Source organism: Mizuhopecten yessoensis, unplaced genomic scaffold (assembly GCF_002113885.1).
Source record: "Mizuhopecten yessoensis strain PY_sf001 unplaced genomic scaffold, ASM211388v2 scaffold321, whole genome shotgun sequence".
Classification (NCBI taxonomy): Eukaryota; Metazoa; Mollusca; class Bivalvia; order Pectinida; family Pectinidae; genus Mizuhopecten; species Mizuhopecten yessoensis.
In genome coordinates this window covers 180,944-208,221 of record NW_018403488.1, presented here as the reverse complement: position 1 = coordinate 208,221, position 27,278 = coordinate 180,944, and the positions used below count along the sequence as shown (strand labels likewise).

At 37.5% G+C, this 27,278-nt stretch overlaps 2 protein-coding genes and 1 long non-coding RNA gene across 5 annotated transcripts; 1 reads left to right on the top strand and 2 right to left on the bottom strand.

Annotated features, from left to right (window-relative positions):
• Nucleotides 1-226: 226 nt before the first annotated feature.
• LOC110446380 (acidic mammalian chitinase-like) lies at nucleotides 227-14,057 on the top strand. 2 transcript variants are annotated; one of them, XM_021491505.1, is made up of 7 exons: nucleotides 227-281; nucleotides 2,821-2,987; nucleotides 4,924-5,384; nucleotides 6,445-6,566; nucleotides 9,748-9,877; nucleotides 10,635-10,919; nucleotides 11,431-14,057. In XM_021491505.1, the coding sequence occupies exons 2-7, from the start codon at nucleotides 2,912-2,914 to the stop codon at nucleotides 11,566-11,568; spliced, it is 1,212 nt and encodes a 403-aa protein (XP_021347180.1). In that variant the 5' UTR covers nucleotides 227-281; nucleotides 2,821-2,911; the 3' UTR covers nucleotides 11,569-14,057. The 2 variants fall into 2 exon arrangements, with proteins under 2 accessions (XP_021347180.1, XP_021347187.1); XM_021491512.1 differs by lacking the exon at nucleotides 227-281 and adding an exon at nucleotides 288-460.
• On the bottom strand, nucleotides 6,575-9,066 carry LOC110446389. Of its 2 annotated transcripts, none has more exons than XR_002462459.1 (3): nucleotides 8,973-9,066; nucleotides 8,684-8,753; nucleotides 6,575-6,797 (listed from the first exon to the last, which is right to left on the bottom strand). It is a non-coding gene; the product is annotated as an uncharacterized LOC110446389 (long non-coding RNA). The 2 variants fall into 2 exon arrangements; XR_002462460.1 differs by lacking the exon at nucleotides 6,575-6,797 and adding an exon at nucleotides 7,698-7,764.
• A 1,871-nt stretch (nucleotides 14,058-15,928) lies between the features above and the next one.
• On the bottom strand, nucleotides 15,929-26,922 carry LOC110446369. The gene is made up of 11 exons (XM_021491493.1): nucleotides 26,837-26,922; nucleotides 24,588-24,624; nucleotides 23,992-24,070; nucleotides 22,564-22,689; nucleotides 20,362-22,280; nucleotides 19,806-19,947; nucleotides 18,519-18,665; nucleotides 18,059-18,226; nucleotides 17,479-17,583; nucleotides 17,012-17,174; nucleotides 15,929-16,702 (listed from the first exon to the last, which is right to left on the bottom strand). Exons 1-11 carry the CDS (start codon nucleotides 26,886-26,888, stop codon nucleotides 15,957-15,959), a joined length of 3,684 nt encoding a protein of 1,227 aa, XP_021347168.1. The 5' UTR covers nucleotides 26,889-26,922; the 3' UTR covers nucleotides 15,929-15,956.
• Between the last annotated feature and the right edge of the window lie 356 nt (nucleotides 26,923-27,278).

Below are 27,278 nucleotides of genomic sequence, written 5' to 3'. Positions count from 1 at the left end.
AAGTTCCATCAGAGTGTTCTTACTTAAATGACTTTAATCAAGTTAACTACATTACTCATTGAACAACAGTAACAGTATTTGCGTCTTCTCGATAACAATTTAACACTAACGTATCGTTGAATTGTGTAAAAAAGTAATGATTTCTGTAATATTATCAAATTCTGCTATCTATATATGCCATATGAAGTCCAAACTTTGTCATTTTATCATTCATCACGGTTACACTCTGCCAAGTACACCCACTTTGTTATTTGTAAACAGGAAGTAAGTTTGACAAGCACGTGAGTATGAGTTTACAGACGGTTTCGTCACTTTTTGGTCTGAAGTTGGAGATCAATGGCTCAATCAAACTGACCTTTTATAATAACACCATAAAACGGAAATTAAAGTGGATATGTTATCCGCTGCGCAGGAACAGATTCTAAATAACGCCAATGAAGTCAGAGGCGACGCTGCATCGGTATCTAACGCTAAGGGGAGATTACTTATAGTTATTGTAACAAGAATTGAGAAAAGTGTGCTTTCACCGCCACCTGGGATCGAACCCTCGATCTCCAGGTTCCTAGTCGGATGCTCTACCAATGAGCTAAACGGAATTGAACCTAGAAGGAGACCGTAATCCTTACTATGTACAATTAAAACCTGCCCACCATGTTTAGCTCACTATGCCATGGTGCGGCGTATGTCGTCCGTCAACTTTTCCTTTGAACGACTTCTTCTGAAGAATGGACAGGTCTAGAGTCATGAAATTTGGGTGATAGCTTTGTTAATTAGAGCCCAACAAGTTTGAGAACGAAATTGACCTTGACCTTCTTTCAAGGTCAAAGGGTACAAAAGTGTTAAATACTTGAAATGTCTTCTGAAGAACTGAAATGCATAGAATCTTATTATTGTGGCTGGTTGCTTCTTGGGATTGAGCCCGACAATGTTTGCCAATGAAAATGACCTTGGCCTACTTTCAAAGTCACATGGGCCAAATCAATGTCAAACACTTCAAATTACCTCTTTTGAATGATCTGAAGGCATAGCATTATAATATTTGGCTGGTAACTGTCACAGATGGAGCCCGACAAAGTTGGCTATTGAAAATTACCTCAACCTACTTAAACTTTCAAGGTCACAGGGGTCAAATATAGCAAAAACTGCAAACAGATTCTTTTGAAGAAGTGAAAGGCATGGAGTTGTGATGTTTTACAAGTAGGTTCCTTAGATAGAGCCCAATAAAGTTTGCAAATGAAAATGACCTTAACCTACTTGATTATATTGCTTGATCTTAATCTAAGTTGATATAGAGTATCCTTGGCCCAACATGATTCAATGTTGTACCGTAAAAACCCAAGTAATTTGCGCACCTGTGTAATTTGCGCAGGTACTTTTTGAGGCTGAAAATCGGGAAAAAAGCTTCTACTCGAATATTTTGCGCACCCAAAAAATCTGGAAAAAAAACCGATGTTCATGCTCCGAAAATCGATCTCTGATTTTTAAAAAAAATATATTTCTATGATTTTTTTTTTCATTGATGTAAAATGATATTTAAAACCAAGAAGAAACTACCTAAAATGTGTATTTTGTTGCTTGTTTTCTTTGAATTATCTGATCATACATGACACGATGCTTCATTTAATAAATATTGAAATAATTCACGAGGTTATTGTCAATAACGTGTTTACGTAATGTTAGACGCGAGATCAACATGAAAGTGAGCCGTAAAAAAAACCATGCTATACGTTTACGCATAGGCGATTTGAAAAAAACTTACAGAACTTACATGGAACGGAGCTTAAATTGAACAACTACATTTTCGTAATAGTATGGGGAAACGCACCGAGATGTCGAAACGTAATGTCGTAAGTTGATCGGCGATTCTCTGGCATAGGAATTTGGCTAAACTTTTTTTGTTAACGGTTACCTATTTAATAATACTTTTCACATAAACTCACATAACAACACATTATGTATCTTTTATTAATGTTTGACATAAATAAATTTGTTGACCGTCATTTGTCTTAGAGTTCCGTGTATAATAAATAAGGGAAATAATCCAAGATGGCGATCTCCCAGAATCGTCGATCTTTTCCTGAAAAAAACTTGAAATTTTCTATACCTGTGTATTTTACGCACCCCCCACTTTGGGTATTAAATTTCTGAAAAAAAAGTGCGCAAATTACATGGGTTTTTACGGTAGAAACTATGCCCCCATCTCAATGGGGACAGGAGAATGGGACCCAATAAGATAAAGGTGTTGCTGAGAGACAGAGCCAATATTTGGAAATATTTGTAGTACTGTATAATATCTTTTTGATATTTTGTTATGACTGCTTAAATATCCAAGTGAGTGATACATGCCCTATAGGCCTCTTGTTTATAAATATGTTCACCCTCGAACACAACAACCCAGGTTCTAACTCCCTGTCACCACAGGGAGGGCCACAGACACCATTTGTAACAGGAAAGAGAATAGTGTGCTTCCAATGGGGATCGAACCCACGATCTCCAGGTTCCTAGTCGGATGCTCTACCACTGAGCTAAAGGGAATTCCCTCTAGCTTTAAGCTATAAGGCGACCATAATCCTATGTACAATTAAAACCTGCCACAGTATAATACTTACCAGCCGGTAGAGATATGGCGAAAACAGACCTAAATATCAAAATAATTACATAAATAAGATTTTTTTGCTTGCCAACAGCAACAGGTGATCGATACAAACCCATTAAGTTGTAGTCTACATGTAACTACATTCACCAGTAATGTTTTAAGAGTGGAGAATATATGTATATATATTGAAATTCCACATTGATATTTATATTTTTCTTTTACAGAATATTAAGATATAAAGTACATGAGACTCCACTAAGGAGGACTGTACTTTGACAGAAGAAGAAGAGTGTTGCCTTATCAGAATCAAGTGTGATGATGCCTGGACGAGTCAGCCATCTCTCCTTGTCTGTTTTGTGTTTTTTTGTTGTAACTGCAGTACTGCCGACAGGTAAAGGTTAAATTAACAGTAAATAAAACATATCAGCGTCAGTGCTATTATATTATATTAACATCCTAAAAGAGTACTGCACCAGACATTTTTTTCAATACTTCAATATTGTGGAGTCTCCTGCATTATTGCTGAAAGTCATATTAAATTGCTTCAATTTTATATTTGTATTTTACGTCCTATGAACAGCTAATTTCATTTAAGGACATGCAATGTTTTTATAGTGGAGGAAAGCCGGAATTCCTGGAGAAAAAACACAGACCGATGGCCATTACCTTCTATTTGATATGGGGACAGCACCTGAAATAATCAATAGCTATAATATTTGTAACTAATTGTGGGATGGTTGAGACCTGTATACATAATATGTACAGTAATTCATTTTAGTTGAGCTGGCTTTTTAAAATTTAGATATTGATGACATTTTTTACCTGCAGAGAAGTTTTTGTTAGGTGTAAAGCTGTACATTTGCTACTTAAGAATAATCAAGATCCCCACTGTATAACCACCAACACACAATAAGCATACAGAGAAAAATACATCTTTGTTACCAAGATTAGATCTTGGGTCCAGACCCATCCCTGGGTCTTAAATTATCTTCAAATGGACACTGTATCTTCACCTTAAAACGTATGTTTGCTGGGAATTAAGAGATAAGTTCATGCTACAAAGATCAACCTTAGAAACTGGCCTGGTCGGTCCCTAGAGACTTAGTCTCTAAACCAATCATATAAATGGTATGCAATTGCTAGGCATGAAGAGACAAACACGATGCTACAAGAATTGATTCCTGGGTCATCCTCATCCCTGATGACTTAGTTCCTGGGTCATAAGATGGAAATGGTAATTAGATTCCCACCTATTCTTACATGTATGTACAATTGTTCTGCATAAAAAAATACATTCATGTTACCAAGTTTGGCTTAAGGTCCTGACTCCAGCTTGCCCCCTCTCTGTGGACCTGGACCTGAGCCATTGCATGTTTACAGTTGAGATTGTTACCCTTCAAGAATGTTAATAATTGCTAGGCATGAAGAGATAAATATACTCATATAATATGATATCGGAATTGGCCCACCCATGGGTCCAAGGGTAATAGACCAGGCTCTTTAATTATTTACAAATACATACAAATATTGTAACATCCAAGGAATAAGATGACCTTACTGGAAAGCTAGCTTTTCCAGCGATGCAGTATAACCCTGGGATGTGCTTACTAGTTCAGCAACGTTGAGCTTGGTATAAGTGGCTGGATGGGTGCCCTACCGCTCTTGCAGGGTCACTGGGAAAATGTAGCTCCCACTTGGACTTATGGGTAATTCCAAAATGGAGTAATTGGATGTTAAGTATTAAAAGACAACTCCTCATGTTTCAATTAAATTTGCAATGAAGCATCAAGGAGACCAGGAAATTAAATTTCATTTAGAAGAAAAGTGTTGTCCCCTACCAGTGGCAGAGGCCAAAATGGGGAAATATTTGTAAAATTAGACTAATAATATCTTTTAATGAGATTTTTTGCCCCAATTACTAAATATCCAGGTGAGCAGCACACGCCCTACCTTTAATGCTGGATGTTGGAGCCTTTTTGACATAGAAATATCTAGCTTGTTGAAACAGATGTGTAATTATATAGTCTGTTTTAGGATATAAACAAGTTTGTTGATGCAGAAATGTAATTATACATATTGTAGTAGGCTTTAATAAAGTAATAGTTATACAAGTTTCAAAAAATACAATAACTGTGCTAAGATAGCAATATACAAGTTTAAAAAGAAATACAAAAACTGGTTTCAAAGGAGTTTAATACTTAAGAACCCAGAAAGCAAATATATTCTAGTTGCGAATGTTAAACCTGAGTTGAGCTTCATATAAGTTGTAACATTTAGAAGGATTTTGAGATTGATTATTTTGAAAATGTGATTTTTCCTTTCCTCAGCTAATGTCAATGCAGAGTCCAACATGAGACAGTGGGAAACTGTTGGGCCTAGACAGAATAAGACTGACAAGTTAGTGTGTTACTACCCTCTGCCTGACTCTCCCCCAAACACCACTATCCCCCATGATCTGGACCCCATGCTGTGTACACATGTCATCTTCATCCCAACGTCTATCAGTGCGACATGTGAGGTGTCTGCTGCACGCTCTTTTCACCTTGACCTCTTTGCCAAGGTCGTCCCTGCGATAAGGAAACAGAACCCAGCCCTGACGGTGATGCTGTCTAATGGGGGAGAGTTTGATCCAGTGCTTGCGTCCCCGTACAACATGTCAAGGTTCATCAACAGTACCGTACCCTTTCTGAGGAAGTATGACTTTGATGGATTTGACTTGGACTGGGAGTTCCCCGGCTGGAATGGTCGCCCTGATGGACAGCGCCACAATTTCTCTGTGCTCACTATGGTAAAGATTGGGGTCAGAATATATGTAGTACAATATCAGTGCCCGTTGAAAGTAAAAATGGAACTACTAGGTAATATATTTTATCATTGAAATATAAAGTTTCAACATGATATCAACCAGACTTAATAGTTGGTGATGTTTGGGAATACATAGATTACATATATATATACTCTTACCCTGGACAGGTGTTTCCAACTTTTCTCCAACCCTTCACAGGTTTGTCTCCCGTTTTAGCCGGGAAGGATCAGCTTGTCATCCTCTAGGGTGAGATAGCTAGCCTCGTGCTGATTGTGACGCCATAAAACTGTGTCACCGGTAATTGTGACATCAAAGTGAATGACGATATTCATACCTACATGTGTTTTTGTTTACAAACAGACTACTGTCGGTGGAGTTGTGACTGAAATAATAGGATATGGGAGAAAAATAATCATCCCCTACGTTTAAGCTTGATGGTGAAACAGAGAAATCTCAAACTCTCTGGGTTATCTTGTTTGCTTTTCTAACCCGAGGTTCTGCCGAGGGTTAGACAACCAAAAAACATCATTCCTCAGGTTGGAGATTTCTCTGTTACAACCTCAAGGAAGGGGAAGATTCTATTAGTCTCACCCTAGGGTTTAGACGGGGGGATTCCCCTTTTCATAAAAATTGTAAGACATCACTCCAACAATGCATCAACGTCACGCCAACCCTGCATCTAGCCTGTAACATTAACATTACATTATATATATGATACACAATTGGTAAACAGGGTGAGAGAAAAAGAATCATCCACCCCCTTGTGGTGAGATTAGGAATCTCAACCCTCAGGGAAAGATTGTTAAGTTACCAAACACTCGGCAAATCCTCATGATTGGCAACTTAAGAAAATTCCCCCTCGGGCTGAAATTCCCCATCTCACCCCCAAAGGTGTGAAAGATGCTATTAGTCCGTGGCTTACAAACGTTAGTTCTCAGAGTACAGATGCTGATATGACTATTAAATGGGTCACTGTAGACAGGTGAGATGGATCATGCTCATTGAGTTATGGATTATATTTTTATCTTCTGAACTATTTTAGGGACTGCGTGAACTGTTTGAGGAGGAGGCCAGACGGACATCAAAGCCCCGCCTACTTTTGACAGCAGCTGTGTCCACAGCCAATGTTATGTTGGGTATATACGAATTCCACATCCTGGCAAAGTGAGCAGCATTTTGATACACTGCTATCTGTAGGACTTGGGACTATTTTAACCTATATAATGGTCTTCATGTTTGTAAAAAAATCAAATTGTCATTTTTCTCTCTGTGTAATACGTTAACTGATTGTCTGAAAAGCCTGTAGGAGACCTTAACAATATGTAGTTACTGGTCCATGTTAACAATAGATTGTCACCGTCTCTGTCTATTTGTAGGACCCTGGACTATGTTAACCTGAAGGTCCATGTTAACAATAGATTGTCACTGTTCTCTGTCTATTTGTAGGACACTGGACTATGTTACCCTGATGGTCCATGTTAACAATAGATTGTCACTGTTCTGTCTATTTGTAGGACACTGGACTAAGTTAACCTGATGGTCCATGTTAACAATAGAATGTCCCATTCTCTGTCTATTTGTAGGACCCTGGACTATGTTACCCTGATGGTCCATGTTAACAATAGATTGTCACTGTTCTCTGTCTATTTGTAGGACACTGGACTATGTTACCCTGATGGTCCATGTTAACAATAGATTGTCACTGTTCTTTGTCTATTTGTAGGACCCTGGACTATGTTAACCTGAAGGTCCATGTTAACAATAGATTGTCACTGTTCTCTGTCTATTTGTAGGACACTGGACTATGTTACCCTGATGGTCCATGTTAACAATAGATTGTCACTGTTCTCTGTCTATTTGTAGGACCATATGTAGTTACTGGTCCATGTTAACAATAGATTGTCACCGTCTCTGTCTATTTGTAGGACACTGGACTATGTTACCCTGATGGTCCATGTTAACAATAGATTGTCACTGTTCTCTGTCTATTTGTAGGACACTGGACTATGTTACCCTGATGGTCCATGTTAACAATAGATTGTCACTGTTCTCTGTCTATTTGTAGGACACTGGACTATGTTACCCTGATGGTCCATGTTAACAATAGATTGTCACTGTTCTTTGTCTATTTGTAGGACCCTGGACTATTTTAACCTTATGGTCCATGTTAACAATAGATTGTCACCGTCTCTGTCTATTTGTAGGACCCTGGACTATGTTACCCTGATGGTCCATGTTAACAATAGATTGTCACTGTTCTTTGTCTATTTGTAGGACCCTGGACTATGTTAACCTGATGGTCCATGTTAACAATAGAATGTCACATTCTCTGTCTATTTGTAGGACCCTGGACTATGTTAACCTGATGGTCCATGTTAAAAATAGATTGTCACTGTTCTCTGTCTATTTGTAGGTCCCTGGACTATGTTAACCTGATAGTCCATGTTAACAATAGATTGTCACTGTTCTCTCTCTATTTGTAGGACCCTGGACTATGTTAACCTGATAGTCCATGTTAACAATAGCTTGTCACTGTTCTCTGTCTATTTGTAGGACCCTGGTCTGTGTTAACCTGATGGTCCATGTTAACAATAGATTGGCACTGTTCTCTGTCTATTTGTAGGACCCTGGACTATGTTATCCTGATAGTCCATGTTAACAATAGATTGTCACTGTTCTCTCTCTATTTGTAGGACCCTGGACTATGTTAACCTGATAGTCCATGTTAACAATAGATTGTCACTGCTCTCTGTCTATTTGTAGGACCCTGGACTATGTTATCCTGATAGTCCATGTTAACAATAGATTGTCACTGTTCTCTCTCTATTTGTAGGACCCTGGACTATGTTAACCTGATGGTCCACGTTAACAATAGATTGTGTCTGTTCTCTGTCTATTTGTAGGACCCTGGACTATGTTATCCTGATAGTCCATGTTAACAATAGATTGTCACTGCTCTCTGTCTATTTGTAGGACCCTGGACTATGTTATCCTGATAGTCCATGTTAACAATAGATTGTCACTGCTCTCTGTCTATTTGTAGGACCCTGGACTATGTTAACCTGATGGTTTATGACTTCAACTCCTTCAACTTGTTGAAGCCATTTGTGTACTTCAACTGTCCTCTGAAACCAGAAAGTTATGACAAGGAGTTATTCGTGACCAATAACCTGGTAAATATATGGACCCAACTCCTGGGTTTTGATAAATAGAAAACCCTGTCATGGCAGTTTTGTGTCTCGGTGATTATGTCTATTTGTAGGACCCTGGACTATGTAAACCTGATGGTCCATGTTAACAATAGATTGTCACTGTTCCCTGTCTATTTGTAGGACCCTGGACTATGTTAACCTGATGGTTTATGACTTCAACTCCTTCAACTTGTTGAAGCCATTTGTGTACTTCAACTGTCCTCTGAAACCAGAAAGTTATGACAAGGAGTTATTCGTGACCAATAACCTGGTAAATATATGGACCCAACTCCTGGGTTTTGATAAATAGAAAACCCTGTCATGGCAGTTTTGTGTCTCGGTGATTATGTCTATTTGTAGGACCCTGGACTATGTAAACCTGATGGTCCATGTTAACAATAGATTGTCACCGTCTCTGTCTATTTGTAGGACCCTGGTCTATGTTAACCCGATGGTCCATGTTAACAATAGATTGTCACTGTTCCCTGTCTATTTGTAGGACCCTGGACTATGTTAACCTGAAGGTCCATGTTAACAATAGATTGTCACTGTTCTCTCTCTATTTGTAGGACCCTGGACTATGTTAACCTGATGGTCCACGTTAACAATAGATTGTGTCTGTTCTCTGTCTATTTGTAGGACCCTGGTCTATGTTAACCTGATCGTCCATGTTAACAATAGATTGTCACTGTTCTCTCTCTATTTGTAGGACCCTGGACTATGTTAACCTGATGTAGGACCCTGGACTATGTTAACCTGATGGTCCACGTTAACAATAGATTGTGTCTGTTCTCTGTCTATTTGTAGGACCCTGGTCTATGTTAACCCGATGGTCCATGTTAACAATAGATTGTCACTGTTCCCTGTCTATTTGTAGGACCCTGGACTATGTTAACGTAATGGTCCATGTTAACAATAGATTGTCACTGTTCCCTGTCTATTTGTAGGACCCTGGACTATGTTAACCTGATAGTCCATGTTAACAATAGATTGTCACTGCTCTCTGTCTATTTGTAGGACCCTGGACTATGTTAGCCTGATGGTCCATGTTAACAATAGATTGTCACTGTTCTGTCTATTTGTAGGACCCTGGACTATGTAAACCTGATGGTCCATGTTAACAATAGATTGTCACGTTCTCTGTCTATTTGTAGGACCCTGGACTATGTTAACCTGATGGGTTATGACTTCAACTCCTTCAACTTGTTGAAGCCATTTGTGTACTTCAACTGTCCTCTGAAACCAGAAAGTTATGACAAGGAGTTATTCGTGACCAATAACCTGGTAAATATATGGACCCAACTCCTGGGTTTTGATAAATAGAAAACCCTGTCATGGCAGTTTTGTGTCTCGGTGATTAACTGTAGCATAATGATAAAGTTACTGTACTAATATAAACAGGCATTTTGTCAATACCACTCAGGTGAAAGGATATGGTAACAACTGATGTGTATGGCAACAAAACAGTTCAGCTTATCAGTTGAGGGAGATACTTCTTTAGAGGGGGGGGGGGGGGGGGGGGGGGGGGGGTTGTTGATATATCTTTATATGGCTTAACATTTCATAAATAATCTCTTTGCATCAATTTTGCCTTAAACATGAGTTGTGTTGTTAGTAAAATGATGCTCTATAAACTAGAATTGAAGTTGAAGTATGATATTGTGGAAGGTAATGCTTTATTCAAACTATTAAACTTTCATAAATATTTGAAAATTACGATATCATTGTTAAGATTTCTGCTCCCACAGATCCAAATCCAAAAGTGAACTCCCGAAAGTGTCATGATCAATAAGTTTCATGTCATTGAACAGGTCTAGCTAAAACAGAAAAATAGAGAACAAACAGGCGCACTGAACTATGTTATAATGGCAGTTTTGAAAAACATATTTAATTTTCACACACTTAGACAAATTAAAATATTTAAAAAAAAAAATGATACCTTGAGTTGAAATTTTGTTCTATGTGAATTATCTAGACTTAGTGCAACGAAAAATCCTGTGAAATTGAAATGGAGATACATTTTACATAAATTTGATTTCAGGAGTGGGCATCACAAGAGTGGGTTCGTAGGGGAATCCCGATAGAGAAGATGTGGATTGGAATGCCAACCTACGTTCATACCTATACTCTGTTGTCTGAGTACTTCACTGCTCCAGGCTCACCAGCCCGTGGGAAAGGCCAGTGTGACTTCTGTGGCTATACATACGCCTGTCAAATGCTGAAGGAGAATGGGACGCGTGTGTTTGACAAGGGTGCCAGGGTCCCTTACGTCTACCGAGGTGACCAGTGGGTTAGCTATGACGACGTGGAAAGTCTCACTGAAAAGGTAAAGTTGTGGGGATCTGTCTTGGATAAAGTTAGACAGGGATTCAAAGAAATCCTATCTGGGTATCTTATTTATTTGAAATAAAATGTTTGGCAGTTTTATAGTCACATAACACATTAAAATAAATTCAAAATCCTTTTTATCACATATGAATCCAAGGATATAGTGAATATTTTGAAAATGATAACATTTGTTTGGACCACTGTTCCTACGTAAATTCAACATGTACATTTTTGTGATATATTGAATGTAAGTGTTAAATAATCTCAGTGGCCAGTGCCAAGATATGTTTTGGTGGCATACATTATACATGTACAATGAAACCTACTCATATCACATGTCACCGTTCATGTCTTCTGTGATTAAGGAATAATTATTTGAAGAGTCTATGTCTCAGAAAGAACATCCTTGAACACCATCTGATGTGTTTATGTCAGTTCTTTTGTAACCCAGACCCCTGAGAGAGGCTCTCAGTGTAGAATGATTGAAAGGCCTTTGTTCTATATTTCAGGCGCAGTGGGTGAAGGATCACGGGTTTGGAGGTGTGATGGTGTGGAACATGATTAATGATGATACAGAAGGTATCTGTGACGGGAAGACTAAATGGCCACTTATCAACGCCATCAAGAAAACACTGTTTGGGGTGTAGGATAAGTTGGAACCAAGGAGTATACGGGATTAAGGATTACTTCAAGTCTAGGATTAGTTGGGACCAAGGATTATACAGGATAAAGGATTGCTTCAAGTCTAGGGTTAGTCGGGATTTAGGATAAGATAAAGTCTAGGATTAGATGGGGCCTAGGATTATATGGGATTTAGGATAAGATAAAGTCTAGGATTATATGGGATTTAGGATAAGATAAAGTCTAGGATTAGATAGGGCCTAAGATTATATGGGATTTAGGATTTGATCAAGGCTAGGATAAGTTTGTACCAAAGATTATACAGGATTTAGGATTAGATCAAGGCTAGGATAAGTTGGGACCAAAGATTATACAGGATTTAGGATTAGATCAAGGCTAGGATAAGTTGGGACCAAGGATTATACAGGATTTAGGATTAGATGAGGCCTAGGATTATATGGGATTTAGGATTAGACTGAGTCTAGGATTATATTATTTGGGCCTGAAATAAACTGAAATTTAGTATTAGTTGGGACCCGAGTTGGTTTGTGTGTTCTACTCACAATTTCAAACTTATTAAGTTGTTTATATAAATATAGTTATAATTATATGGAGCAGTATTATTTTGGCAAAATCACGAAAAAAACTTTTAACCAGAAACATAAATAGGTTTTTGTTTTAAGGTGAAATTCTGATGGAAAGGGTTAAAATAAGATCAACATGTTTGACATCTCTTTAAATCCTTAACATTGTGGGTATGTGATACCTTATTTTTACTAGAAGACAGGTAGGTATCATGTCTGGTTAACATAGATCAGTAGAATAACAAATACCTAACCAGATACTGGTTGTTGTATCTTGTCAATTTAAATCTTGCCAATATTACGAGGAGATATTTAACATACAATTGCAGGACAACAGCTAATTCACCTGCATCTTTGTTGTCATTTCAAATCTTGCCAATATTGTTAGGAGATATTAACTTTAGGTTTAAGTATTAACTAACCTATTAAAGTTAGGTTCATGTTTTTGTCAAAAACATATTTCATATTAGGTTTGTGTTTATGACTCTTTCTATCTACACAGTCAACAGGCAGTGTACCAGAGGGTATTTGCAATAATCTGACATTAAGTCACAATTTCACATTTTGAGGACAAACTATTACCATTATCAGGCCATTATGTGCCTTATTTAGGTACAGTACTCTCTAGGACTTGGTGAATAGTGACTAGTGATTAGGTACAAATTCTCGTTTGTTTGGTTGGGAATACTGATGATAATTATTTTGGTGTCTCCTCGGTTCCTCTTGTTCTGATTTTGTATTAGCTAATATGATGGTGTTTTTTTCTTGGTGTGTAAATGTTATGGTAAACTTTTGAAACCAAAGTTTCCAGCCAATGGAGAGCCAACAACAGTCTAGAGTTAAGGAGGTTTGACTAGTTTGAGTATGACTATATCGTAAGCGTGCAGAGTGATTGAAGTAGAAAATATAAATATTTAGGCTAGGGATCCACTCCCACTATGATTTAGTAATTGGTCAGCGCTTTTTGCTGTTATAGATGAGATCTAATCAGTATAATTAACTTTATGATACAATGTTTGGCCCTGTGATACATTGCAGAAGGTTTGATTATTGTGATGGTATAAAGATTTAGAAATACTAAAAATGCTGAAGACTTTTGTTGGCTCTAACTCACGTATTATCAGAAATATCAGTTCCAGAATGATGTTAAAATGTCTATTTTTGTTTTGATCTTATATCACTCATTACCACATTCCTAATGCATGTTTTTGAAGTTGTATTTTTACCTTTTAAAGTTTATTGTATTGGTGCCATAATATTTATTTAGAAAATTATTTTATTTTCTCGCCTTTTTGCACAATGAAAAATATATATCGTATGTTTTAGAGCACTGTAATTCCTAAAACGAGTGGGATTAATATGTTCCTGAAGTTTTTTTTCTGATAGCTGTTAAGATGACTTAAAGCAGCATATTACCACAAATCCAACTCTCCTACTATCCAGTATTGTAAATCAAGCCACCACAACTCCAATTGGTCTACTACCAAGCCACTCTAGCCACTCCGTTATAAAGAACAGGTTGATTTGTTAAGCCCACTATCATCAGGTTGTTTGAATCAGAGAAAAGTGGCCTTTAGGCTATCTTTGATTTTGTACAGATGCAGGTATTCCATAAGGTTGTAACTGCCATTTTTTAGAAAAAATTTGTTTGTATAAATAAGTCCTAGTAATCCAGCCCTATGACAAACCTGCCAATCTTACTAAGGATGAAGGGTATAGGATTTACAGTAGGGAATGAGGATGACTGCATTATCTACTATGAACAAAGAAGGCTGGATTATATTTTGGGAATGAAAGTTTCTGAATTATCTTCTGAGAACAAAGATGGCTCTATTATCTTCTGAGAACAAAGATGGCTCTATTATCTTCTAAGAATATAGTGGCTGTTTTATCAACTGAGAACAAAAGTGGCTGGTTTTCCTCCCATCATTCACAGAATTATATACAGTTTGCCTGTTCGTAATTCTTCTGTCAAGCCCTTTGATTGGAGATTTCTCTAGTCACCCCTTCACACAAGGGAAGTTTCGGTTTATATACCGAGAACAAAGGAGGATGGATTTGACTGGATTATAAACACAAAATCTATGCACATATATATTACGCACATTACCTGTCTATGTACTAATGTGATTTGTTAATCCAGAAATAAACTTGGCAGCTGTACTTGTTGGTATATACCTTCACAGAGATCTGTTATGTATATAATGCTGAAATAACACACAATTTGACTTAGGTAACTTAGGGAGGTCAGATGATGCAGTAATTAGTAACACTCCCCTTCCACTAAGTCCCCCATGTTAAAACCACAGCTATGCTTCTATCCAAACCAACAAGAGTGATTAATTTAAGTTTTTAACTTGTTTAAAACTGTTGTAAAATAAATTTTATTTTTATACTACCAAGGGTTTTATGTTTACCTCTCAAGGAATGTAATTACGACACTAACATGTGGTTACACTCAGGGATACAGTGACAACCTAATTATGCCGTACTGCTGCGTCCATCGTCCGTCTGTCGTCCATCGTCCGTCTGTCAACTTTTTCTTTAAACGACTTCTTCTAAAGAACTAAAGGACCTATGGTCATGATATTTGGCCAGTAGGTACCTGGTATGGAGTGCTATAAAGTCTCATCATTAAAATGACCTTGACCTACTTTCAAGGTCGCAGGGGTCAAATATGTTCATCAATATCCTAAGAACCATTTGGACTAGAGTCATGATACTTGGGTATATTATGAAGACCAGCAGTGCAAATCTTTTTCTTTGTTACAGTTATGAGGTCAAATGTCAACATGGGTTAAAAGCTTTAACAATCTTCTGCTCAAGTTCCATAAGGCCCAGGGTCATGATATTTGGCCAGTAGGTACATGGGATTTTATGCAAACCAATGTGAAGGGGTGAATGGTGACAGTGTGAATTATGTCGAACATTAATGTTAACATTGAGGACAGTAAACTATGATCTTACAGTTATCTGTTATATATACTGCCTTGTTCCTATTATTTACTGATCTGTTTTATTTACTGATTGCTTCATTCTTGTTTTATTATTTTCTGATAATGTATTGTTACTTTTAGTGCAATGTTTACATTTTCAAATGTTAATTAATCAATTTGATGATATTTTGGGTATATTCTATCTCTTATCTACAATTTCTTATTTGCTTGTTTGTATTAAAAGATTAAAAATATGGTACTCTTATCATTGACTTTCCTTTTGTATATACAATGTAACTAGATTTGTATCACTCCACCATTTTAACTGTGCTGGTTCCTCCAAGGTTGCTGTATACCATGAAACTGTTTGTTGGTTTGGGTTGTAAACAACCATGGAGGACGATTTGTTATGGTATGGCCTACATGCATGAGAAATGCCCTTGAAACGGTCTTATTTTGCTCTGTCAAGAATTTTAATTAAGTAGGTTGCTGTAACTTAATTTTGGTATTGACACTCTGTTTTCATTGAATGTACCAAATATTTAAAATTATCTTTAAAGTTTGATGATTTCACACGAAATAATATTTAAAAAGTGCTGCAGAAACTACATTCTTTTTATGAAGGTCAGTACAAATATAGGTTGCTGTGACCTACTTTTTGTTCACGACACAATCTTCTCTAGGTAAAATATCTTGATGTCTGTAAGAGGAATCATACACCTCCAGACCCCAGAGTCTGGCTAAATGTAACCAATGTTGTGTGAAAAATTCAAATTCAAAGCAAACTTAATCTTAAAAACATGCCAATCTGTCTCAACCAAATTTAGTAACTGGGGTCAGGCTTCAATGTAACTCGACAATCTCATACCAAACATAAATTGCTTACTTTATTCATCATAGTATCACATCATATAAATGTCTAGCTATAAAGTCTGTAGTGTTTGAATGTAAATCTTGGGTTGTGGTCTTGTCCAACCCCGTCACAATGTATGAGTCGCACATCAGAACAGTACCAACAAAGTCGCAGGCTGTCTTTATACTGAACTTCTTGGATTTGTAGTCATCAAATATCACAGACATGTTCCCCCTAAGCTCCAAGACTGGCTGTTCCCCATAGTCAGACAACTGGTCCCTTCCCAAACCTGTGTTTGTATCCTGAATGTCCATATCACTTGGAAGTTGCTTATCGCTGTTGCTAGGAAACTTCAAATGATGTACATTCTTAATTTGGTTACTATGGCCAAAGTCGTCTCTATGCATATTTTCCAGAACACCATTGTGATCTTGACCTTGACTTATGTTACATTTAAACACTGTTTGACCTACATTTGTCAATCGGTCAGCCTCTGTATCAACGTGCCCTTTGATTGGAGGAGGAGGATCTCTGTATCCTGGATCTTTGATTGGATGAAGATTTGAGTGACCTTGACTTTTGATTGCAGGAGGGTCTGAGTGAACTTGACCTTTGATTGGAGGAAGCTCTGTGTATCCTTGACCTTGGTTTTGAGGAGGATCTGAGTGACCTTGACCTGTATTTAGGTTGACGATGATATTATAATCATGTAGTACTGCAGCCATATCTTGTAGAACATATTGTAGGTGGTGATTGGAGGTTACAGCATCGTCCTGAGTTACAGCAGCTGTAAGTAAAGACCAAGTCACTCTACAGGCAAATCTAGTTAAGTCTGACTTAATTTGGTGACATGAAACAACTTTCTCAACATTTTACAAATTAATGACCTTACATGTATCTCTGGTTATCAGAAATGCTGTCAGATTAGGTAATTAGAAATCTAACATCATGCTTGTGCATAATACACAATATTGTTCACTAACTCATATGATAGAGATTTACAATCAAAAACACAATACATTACCATAAATCCCTTGTGTGATATCATTTATAAACTTTGCTTTTGTACTTTGTGTAACATCTTCTTTTAACTTACCAGAGCTTGAAAGTAAAGCTTGACTACACAGCTGTTCCGTTCTACCCCCTCCTGGAAGGACATGTCCTGAAGAGAGGAGGGAAGACAGAATGTTGGCACATCGCCAGAAGTCCTGCTCCATCAGATCCCCACCTCCTGTGGTAGGGTGACTGACGACACAAGTCTGAAATGAATGTAGAAGTATTCCTTAACCAGTAACACAGGAAGTAAACATGCTGTTGATCTGCATTACAATAGAGATAACTTCAAGCAGTCATTGCTGAAGGTTGACATTGATATGATGGAGAAATTTTGATCCTCTCACAGAGCATATGCAAAAGACAATTTAACATATCACTGAGAGTTAAAAATAAAAGAATTATAACGGGCTGATTTCTGATTGTGTGACAGTTCTTAGTTCCATTACATTTCTTCTGTTCAATGATTAAATAAATATAGACTGATAATTCGATGAGAGCCATGTGTACCTGGACAGGTGTGTTATGACAGGTCACCTTCACAAAGTTGGCCTGACATCCCATCATCCTCTTCTCCGTGTAGGTATCCATGGAAACACTGGCACATACGTTGGTCTGTTAACAAACATGACAAATTATCATTACAGCCATATCAGAAATGAACTGCTTTTATATAACAGTTTCCTTAAGTTTATTTCCAAAACCTNCCCGAAAATGCCCCTACTCTTAATGTCAATGTCATTACATGCTTAAAGGTCCATCAACACAGGAAGGTCATTAGCACCAATAAATGGTTGGATGCAATGTGTATTACAAAGGGAGATAACCCAATTTCCATAATAAACTTCAACTGTACGTGTTACCCAGGGACTATCTAATTCCATACTCTAAAAAGCTACTATCTGCAATGCATTGATCTTTTCTATTCCAATTTAATGTATGAAAACATTTTTCAGTGTTTAATAATGTAGTAATGAGTTGATGCCAATTAGGACATTAAATGATTGTATACAGATTACAGTGTATTCCTCACCTGCAATTTCATATTAAATTGGGGGTATGCTAATGATACAGGGGAGGATTAACTTACCTTCTCAGTCATTGACAGATAGGTAGTCATGCTGGTTACTGTAGCTGTACACATCACCTGTAATGCCTTATATGGAACATTCTCTACAGCAATGACCCCAAATGTTTCACACATGACCTTGACCTCATCACAGATTGAGCCACGGACAAGCAGACATGTAACAGAGAACTGAAAAAACACAATTTCATACTTGAATACAGACTCAATATGGATCCAGAGTTCATATATAATACAATCTGGTGGCAATTTTTCTGACAAGATGAGTCAACTTCTTAAATAAGTGAAGTTAAATTTATTTTGATTTTCTGGTGTACCTGGTAATAAACTATTCATGTTTCTCCATCTACATCCAAAATTGTATTGTGTATCCACAAATCCATATATGTTTACATCAATATGGTGACAAGATAAGTTTCTATTCCAATACTTCCTGGAACCTGTGTAACATTATCTGTAATACCTTGTGGAGTATTTCTGTCACATCACTTAACCAGCCTGACCCCTTATCAGCCTGGAGGAAATCTTTAGCAGTCATCGTTTTCTGGACATCCAAGGGACGTTTATATCCAATGTGGCGATAAGTTGGTTTGATATCTCCATTGATCATCTAGATTTATACAAGGAAATAACAGACACAAAAGGTCAATTAGTGATCGACAATCCTGGCAGGACTCAATGGTTACTGCATGTGTTACTACATGTATATCATTCGGTGTTAGAATCAGTTTGAAATTGTTCATGTCAACATAACTGCTGTAATTATCCGAACAGTAAATGTCACGTAAGACATTAAACTTCTAATTTTAGCAAGCTGTAAAAGTTTGAAAGTAAGAAGATTTTAAAAGTTTCTTGACTATTATGACCTATACATGTTTAAATTTGAACCAAGCCAGTACTCAAAGTTGACCTTAAACTTCAACATTATGATAGGAAAGAGGAAGATTCTCACTGCAAGTCTACATATCATACCCAAAAGTGATGGCTTTATCCTGATCTTATATGTTGTTGAAATTTTTAAACATATTTGAACCTAAGTTCTTGAAAGAGGGTCAAGGTCGTTTACAGAATCTATTTTTTGCACTTCATACAAAGTACATACTAGCCAAATAGCAGGAATTTGTGGTTTTTAGGTTTTCGCCATTACCGGGTAAGTCATTTTAATGAAAAAGATGAAAGACACCACAACATATCATAAGCTCTAAAGAATGTGAAGAATTACAATGAGTGTTACAATAATTATAATAAAAATTTGAGGTTCTTATATACCGCTTTATCACAATCTAGTTCGTAGGTCGTCTCAAAGGGGTTCACAAATTATTATCCGTAGTTAAAGGGCCTGTGCAACCAGCCAATATCTTTCTCAGCTCCCTGGGGAGCATACAGCCGGTGCTGCCATTTTGGCACTCACAGCTAGCATTCTTCAATTCTAGCACTGCCCAACCACGTATTCATTTACAGCTGAGTAGACTGGAACAAGCGGAGTAAAGTATCCTGCTCAAAGATACAACACAGTGCCATGCCGTGACTCGAAGCCGCAACCCTTCAGTCATTAGCCCGGCGTCCTACCACTGGATTACCGTGCCTCCTGTACAATATTTCCTAAACATACTACAGTTGTCAATGCATAAGTGCTTAAGAAAAATGTACATGCAAATAGAGTATTGCTTCACCATAATAAGGACTAGAAAAAAAGAAATTCACTAATTTGATAAGATGGTACCTATAGTCTCTAGGTTTAGTTTCTTACAATTGTATTGAGTTTTCTGCCCTTGTATCGATGAACTAGTGGTAAGTTGACAACATGAGCAGTCATGACAACTCCAGACACAAGCTGAGGTATAGCTAAGGGACCAAGAGTTACACAACAATACAGCAGGTCCAAGGTCAAGCTGAAACAAAGTCATGGTCATTAGTTCGCAAGGTTACAATTAAAATTTCTATATTGTTCAGCAAAGGGCAGCTTCTCCTACAAGATGTTCTGACTACCATGCTAAGTTCTACACACGAAGATAAATATCATGTCTATATCATTTGAACTTTTCAAATACATATATTTATTATTTTTCAAAACCAGAAAAAAAGTTGCGTGATGGAATATCTTTTCAATTTTTTTTCTCAGTTCATTACCACAGTGGAAAATGCCCTGTATATAGGAATCAACGCACAAACAGAGACACATAATAAAATGGCAGTAAAGTTAACTGAATGCTATGTGATTCAGTAATTGGGTTTTTTTCTGACCTATTTATATGTTTTATGTGTCTGGGATTAAGAACTCTCGTTAGCAGATCCAGTAATACTACCTGGCCCGGTTGATATATTGGCCTCCCTCTGTCCTCGACTGCGACATGGCAGCCTCTACTAGAACATCCATCATACCCTCGTCACTATGACTCGCATTCCTGGCCACGACCCTCAGCCCTGCCCATCTGTCAATCTCTTGTCTGGCTGTACATGTACACACCTTCCTTCTATTTATAGAACCATGCTTAGAGTCTACATCACAGCCCTGATTTGCCATTGCCACTGAATCTGACATCATTTGTGTACACATTCCTATTTCTTCCTCATTCTGAACCGATGTTCTATCCAAACTTTTGACCTCTGAACCCTGGCCTGGTTGTGCTGGAACAACTAGTTCCTGACTTTTAACCTCTAACATCTGATATGCTTTTGATGCCTCATCATTTTCATTTCTCAGTATCAGATTGTCAGAACATGTCCTATCATTCTTAATACGCTGATCTTTGACCTCTAACCTCTGAACTTGTTCATTATCATTCATACTCTGTCCTATCTCTCTAAAGTGTCGACTCTGAAGCATCGCCCCAGACACTTTCCGTGACTTTGCCTTCTCAAGTAAAATGTCAAGCTTTCTCCTCAAAGCTTCACTGCCTGTGTTTATTGTATCTAGTGTTTTTGTATTCACTTTGTCCTGTGTGTCTCCAGAAGGTGGTTGGTTTAGACTGACCTCACTCTCACTATGCAAACTGTTCATTTTGTCTTGTGATATACCAGTTTGATTTTGAATCACATTTCTTTGACTTTGACATTTTAGACCTTGTCCTTGAGAAGTCAATGCCAGACGTAGATGATCATAGTTCCTAGGAGGTGTGACACAATGGGAGTCACCCTTCTGATCTGTACTTAATTCATTCTGCTTGTGTATGTCTATTGTTGATTCTACTGTTTTGAAGTGGCGACTGGAATTATATAATAATCTGTGTTTCTCTCCCATAGCTATTGTCTTTCCTTTTAATATATCCTGTAATTTCTTTTCCATATTTTTAGTCTCTGGCTGAATATCACTGGAATTTTTACTCCTGTCAGGTGGATATTGACCTAAAACTCCTTGACCTCTGACCTGTTGACCTCTTATTGTCTGCTGGCCTTCATTTAAGGGTGTCCCAGCAGTACCTTCATTATTATCATATTCCACATCAAAACAAGAATCAAACTCATCCTCCACATCGCCAGCTGTACTTTCCTGTCTTGTATGATTTTGACTTGGTTGTGTAAGATCTGGGACAACATTCCTGATTTCCAAAACATCAAATGAATTTTTAAATGATTTGTTTGAAATGTTGCAAACGGGTCGCTCTGTAGTCCTGGAATCAACGGAACCTGACTTTGTCAGCTCAAACTTGTGAACTTTGGGAATGTCATCAAAACAGTCGTCAAAATCTGAATCATCTGCGTGACAATGGGTTTGGTTTACTACTTCCCTTTTCACAGAATCACTTGTTTTGTTTCCAAGAAAATCTGGTTTTGGAAGACCCTGAACTTTATAATTATTAGCAATGTCAAAACCTTGAATGAAGGGGTCATCTTCAAAGAACCAATCCAAATCCTCTCCAGGATCTACCTTGTTCTCCTTCAGGGTAAGCTGGGCCATGTCCACAGTATGTACAGCTGACACTGGAGAGGTATCTGATTTGGTAGGTAAATGTGTTATATCACATGGTAATTGTCTGACCTCACTTTGATCGGTTACGGACATGTTTCTGATACAATGATCCACATCTTGACCCACTTCTGTTTTTGTCACAGCATCCTCTCCATGTGTTGGCTGATCCTCACTGCCTGGTGAATGTATATTACACTGGCATTGGTCACATGACTGTATGACATCAGAGAGTGGTAATTTGACCTCCTCCATGACCTTTTGACACTGCTTGACCCCTTCCTCCATGCCCGACATGATGTCACACACAGGTATGGCCTGCGAAGAGAACATGAATTATTTGTCTAGTGGGGTTTTAGATTTCAGAGATATAAGAGAAGTTCCAAGTACAAACAAAACTAAAATAACTCATCTCAGTCCTTATTAATTTGACCATATTACAATTCTCCAGTGAATAGTCAACATTAGAAATAGAGCAGACAATTCTCCAGTGAATAGTCAACATTAGAAATAGAGCAGATATCTTAATTACATAGCAGATAATTAACACTACAAATAGATCAACGAAGTTCACTTTTCTGAAAACTTCTTCATTTTATACCTTTTCCCGCTGAGAGACAGCCATCTTCATCAGTGCCCCAATCAGAAAGAGGAGGGTCTTGACTCCATTTCCGTGACTATTGTGGAATGATTGACAGGTGTTGACAAGGTACTGGCCCACAGGATGCTGTAAATGTATACCATGTCATAAGTACTAAATATGTTAAAGCTATTTAACAATGGTAACACATACTATAAAATATCAGGACACCAATTCTTACTGAAGTCTATGGATAATGATGAGATTTTACAATCGTAGCCCAGAACAAAATATTTTCTGACAGATCAGCTAAAAGTCACCTCAAGATCAGTCTGAACTCAGGTCTTCTGGTTTGTTGGTCTGATTTGTTATTGATCCTATAAATGGACAGAAAATCCAATAGTCTCCATAGTTCAACTTGGATTTGTTTCGGTAACCAACCATTTTTTTTACTGATCAAGAGGCTTTGATTTATCTCTGGAACAGTTTATTTATCTGAACAGTAAGATTTATTCAAACCTTAAGCAATAGCCAATCTGAGAAACAGCATTCATTGACAGAGCGAGACTAAGACATCTCATTGGATAAAACCTCATTAAACCATATTTCATATCTTACTTAGTAAAGTTCTGTTTTGAATGTATAACACAGCCAAATTCTTTCAGGTAGCTATAGCTATAAAGCATCTATTATTTGGTAGGAGCTTTATTTCTCCCACCCACCCTTCATAGGTGTGTCTCCCGTTTGAACTGGGAAAGATCAGCTTGTCACCCCCTAGGGGGAGATAGCCTGGTGTCGACTAGCCCATGTTCAATTGTAACATTAAAATGTGTCACCGGTGTAATTGTGACGTCATCAAAAGTGAATGACAATATTCATACCCCACATGTGTTTTTGTTTACAAACATGACAGATTATTGTCGGTGGAGTTGTGACTGAAATAATAGGATGGGTCAAAAATAATCGTCCCCTACCTTGAAGGTGTAACATAGAAATCTCCAACCCTCGGGGTGATTTTGTTGGTTGTCTAACCCCCGGCAATATCTAATATACTGATCTCTGGATATTTGCTCAAGTGCCATGTTAATCATATTACGAATTTCATGATTGAAATTTGTATGATGTATCATAACCCCAGCACTGATCGCAACCTGGCTATGGTTTCATAACATACCTTTGCTTAAGTTAAAATTTGTCCATTATATAAGTTTAAGCAATATTTCCCTATGATTAAATTTATTTCAAGGAACAAATCTGAAATTTTCTACATTCCATGAAACGGAAGTCTAGTGCATTACCGATCTCAGCCTGATCCGTTACCATTCTATGAATATCAAGTTGTGACTTCGTTTGCATGAGAATAGTTACTGAAATCAATCTGACAGAATAGCATCACTCTGATATGTTACCTCATCTGCTAGCAGTGTTTACTGTCTGGGTATTAGTTACCTCAATATCCAGGTTCTGCAGTACCAGGGAGGCTGACCTCAAGAAAAGTTCTTTGTCACCATCAACTATGCACTTTAATCTGCAAGTAAATCACCAAAGACTCTGATGTTAATTTTTGCTCTTCATGTACTTTTACGCTATCAACATTTTTAGTATTTTTATCTCAAAACATTCTAAGAACCATAAAACTGTGGCAGCATTTATGTGTATCATATTAGTACAGCTCAAAAGATCTGTACAAACAGTTCATACACAAAAATCATGATTAATTTCATGAATTTCTCTTCTTTAATGAAGTAAATAAAATTCAAAATATCATCTGACTTCCATTATCTGATCTGCATTTTGATATCCGTTAGAAGATATATACAAAAGCATACTGAAAAGAGTAATTATTTTCAAATGCAAATCTTGATTAGTTTACAAAGTTACACTTTGCTGTAAATGATTGACCAATATAACTCTGCATAAATGTACGATGGCATATAAGAAGTATTATGTTACAGATTGTTATTAGGTTTCAGATAGGCCCCAGTATATATAAATAAGAGAGAAATTAATCACAGTAACAAAAAAAAAATAGTATTATAACTTACCCATGTCTCACACCCAATGAAGAATTGAACATGGAGGCTGCAAGTTGAAATCATGCATAATAGTTATCTTTAACTGCATATTGCATACAAGTAATCTAACATTGAGTAAATGTTATAGCTTCTTTCTGATTTTTTCTTCTTCAATTTTTTTTCTTCTTGATAAGACTACTCTACAGACTGAAGTATATATATCACACAATCAAAGCATTCAAAGAAGAAAGAGAAACTATACTTCATTTCTGACATACAAATTTCTGAGGGAAACAAAATCCTCAAAGCATGTTAACTGAAACTGAAATGATTCTTGGAAAATCAGAAAGAGAGCTCTAAAAAGTTATTGTTACCTCAGTGCATCAGTCCCATGTGAACTTGGATGCAAAACACAATAATTCACAAGTTAGCTTTTTCAATGCAGGATACTTTTTTGAAGTGATGTTATGAATTTTCATGAACAGCATTAGTTTAAGTAAATGTGTTTGTAACAGAGATAAGAATATACATTCCATTAAGCTAGGATGGGGATGTAGGACTGAGAGTGTGTACAATATGTCCCAATCTTACCCCACTGGGTACTCATTATTCTCAATTATTGTCTACGAAAAAGATTATTACATACAAACATTATAATAATTTGAAAATACACAGCCGATGATTTATAACATAATTAATTTACCGTATGGTAAGTAATTGACCTTTTTGCCTTCTAACATTGTTGGAGTACAGTGACCTATGCATATAACACTCATTATGGTCAGAACACAGGACCAGAATCCATGAACAAGAGGCCTTTATAGCTCACCTGGTATTTTATTTTTCAATTTAAAACCGGCTGAGTACCATACAGGTTTATCAAAGGAGTACAAGAAACAAAGTTGCAAGAAGAACTACATATAAATCTCTTTTGGTGGGAAAGACACCAAGAAAATGAGTTTCCATGTTATGTCCCAATTTTCCTCTATTTCCCCTATTGTGTCTCACATGCACCTTTTTATATAAATTAAACAAATTGAGTTTTTTCCCCCTAAGCACGTTTCAGACCACATTTGGTTTAACCGATTCCCTTTGCCGAAAGATTCTCCAGAACAAGTTTGGTTAAAATCCCTTCAACGGTACAGAAGGAGAAGGATCTTAAATGTTTTTCTCTATTTCCCCTAATGGGCCCCACCCATCTGCCCCAAAGAAGGGGGTCCACACACCTCAGTTTATACAAAATTGATTCTTTCGTCCCTAAGCATGCTTCAGACTGCATTTGGTTTAAATCCCTTCACTTATATAGTAGGAGAAAAAAACACCTCTATTTCCCCTATTGGGCCCTGTCCCTATGCCCACAGAGGGGCCACACCCTCCATTTATACCAATTTGAGTCTCCTTTGTCCAAAGATGCTCCAGACCAAATTTGGTAAAAATCCCTTCATCGGTACAAAAGGAGAAGGATCTTTGATGTTTTTCTCTATTTCCCCTAATGGGCCCCACCTATCTGCCCCTAGAAAGGGGCCCACACACCTTAGTTTATACAAAATTGATTCTTTTGTCCCTAATCATGCTTCAGACTGCATTTGGTTTAAATCCCTTCACTTGTATAGTAGGAGAAAAAAATCCTCTATTTCCCCTATTGGGCCCTGCCCCTCGGCCCCCAGAGGGGCTATCTCCGTTTATACAAACTTGAGTCTCCTTGAGAGTCCAAAGATGCTCTAGGACAAATTTGGTCAAAATCCTTCAATTGGTTGAGAAGAAGAAGATTTTTAAAGATTTACCTTTTTGGCCCCGCCCCTCTGCCCCCAGGGGGACCATACCCTCCGTTTATACAAAACTGAAAACCCTTTGGCCAATGATGCTACAGACCAAATTTGGTCAAAATCCACTGAGCCGTTCAGGACTAGTAGCGTTTAAAGGGAAAAGTTGACAGACGACGGACGCTGGGCCATGGGATAAATATAAGCTCACTTGGGCCCTTCGGGCCAGGTGAGCTAAAAATAAATGTAACGATTTCGGGTATAAATCCTGGCGGACATACAAAGGTTTCTGCAGGCCTTGCAAGGCTTTGTCAAGGCTCACCTGAAAGCAGCATCAGATTACTTGGTCCGACCTTATTTGATAGGATAAACGAACCACTGTACATGTGGTCCGACCGTTTACACCACACGTCTTGTGTTTTTGTGTGTCAAGCACCTATGGGCAATACGTACCATTAAGACATCACCTAAGTGTTGGATGCGGTTATACTTAACACTATGACAAAAATAAATTACCTAGACATACAGCAGCTTCGGGTCCGCTCGTCATTTTTCGAAACCTCGACATGATCCTTGTCTTCGCACGTTTCGTTGCGTCTCAAACAAATAAATCAGACTTAAATACAAGCTTAATTTTGCCTACTTGTACATGCCTCAACGTGAAGCGTTTTGCAGACTTTGATGTACCTAATACAAAAGTCCCATACCGGGTCATATTTCCGGATTTTTCATCTGGTTAAATAAATCACTCCATTCTAGCTTGGCAATATCTAATTTAAAAGTCAAGTGACCGAAAGAACACACTGTAAACATAACAAGAGGAAATTGATTAATATTGTTAATCATAAAAAAATCGGTTATAAGAACACTTAATGTCACTGTACCCAAATCGGGACACTTTTCCGATAAATATCAATGTCCTTTATACCATGCTATTAGTTCCAAAAATGTTTGTTCA

Excerpts from the sequence above, each read along its gene's own strand:
- LOC110446380 (XM_021491505.1), top strand. The coding sequence starts at position 2,912 with ATGATGCCTGGACGAGTCAGCCATCTCTCCTTGTCTGTTTTGTGTTTT. Across the intron at positions 2,988-4,923 it reads AACTGCAGTACTGCCGACAG|CTAATGTCAATGCAGAGTCC; the intron begins GTAAAGGTTAAA and ends TCCTTTCCTCAG. Across the intron at positions 6,567-9,747 it reads GAATTCCACATCCTGGCAAA|GACCCTGGACTATGTTAACC; the intron begins GTGAGCAGCATT and ends GTCTATTTGTAG.
- LOC110446369 (XM_021491493.1), bottom strand. The coding sequence starts at position 26,888 with ATGTCGAGGTTTCGAAAAATGACGAGCGGACCCGAAGCTGCTGTATGT. Across the intron at positions 22,281-22,563 it reads CTGTCTCTCAGCGGGAAAAG|GCCATACCTGTGTGTGACAT; the intron begins GTATAAAATGAA and ends TTCTCTTCGCAG. Across the intron at positions 17,584-18,058 it reads ATCTGTCAATGACTGAGAAG|ACCAACGTATGTGCCAGTGT; the intron begins GTAAGTTAATCC and ends GTTTGTTAACAG.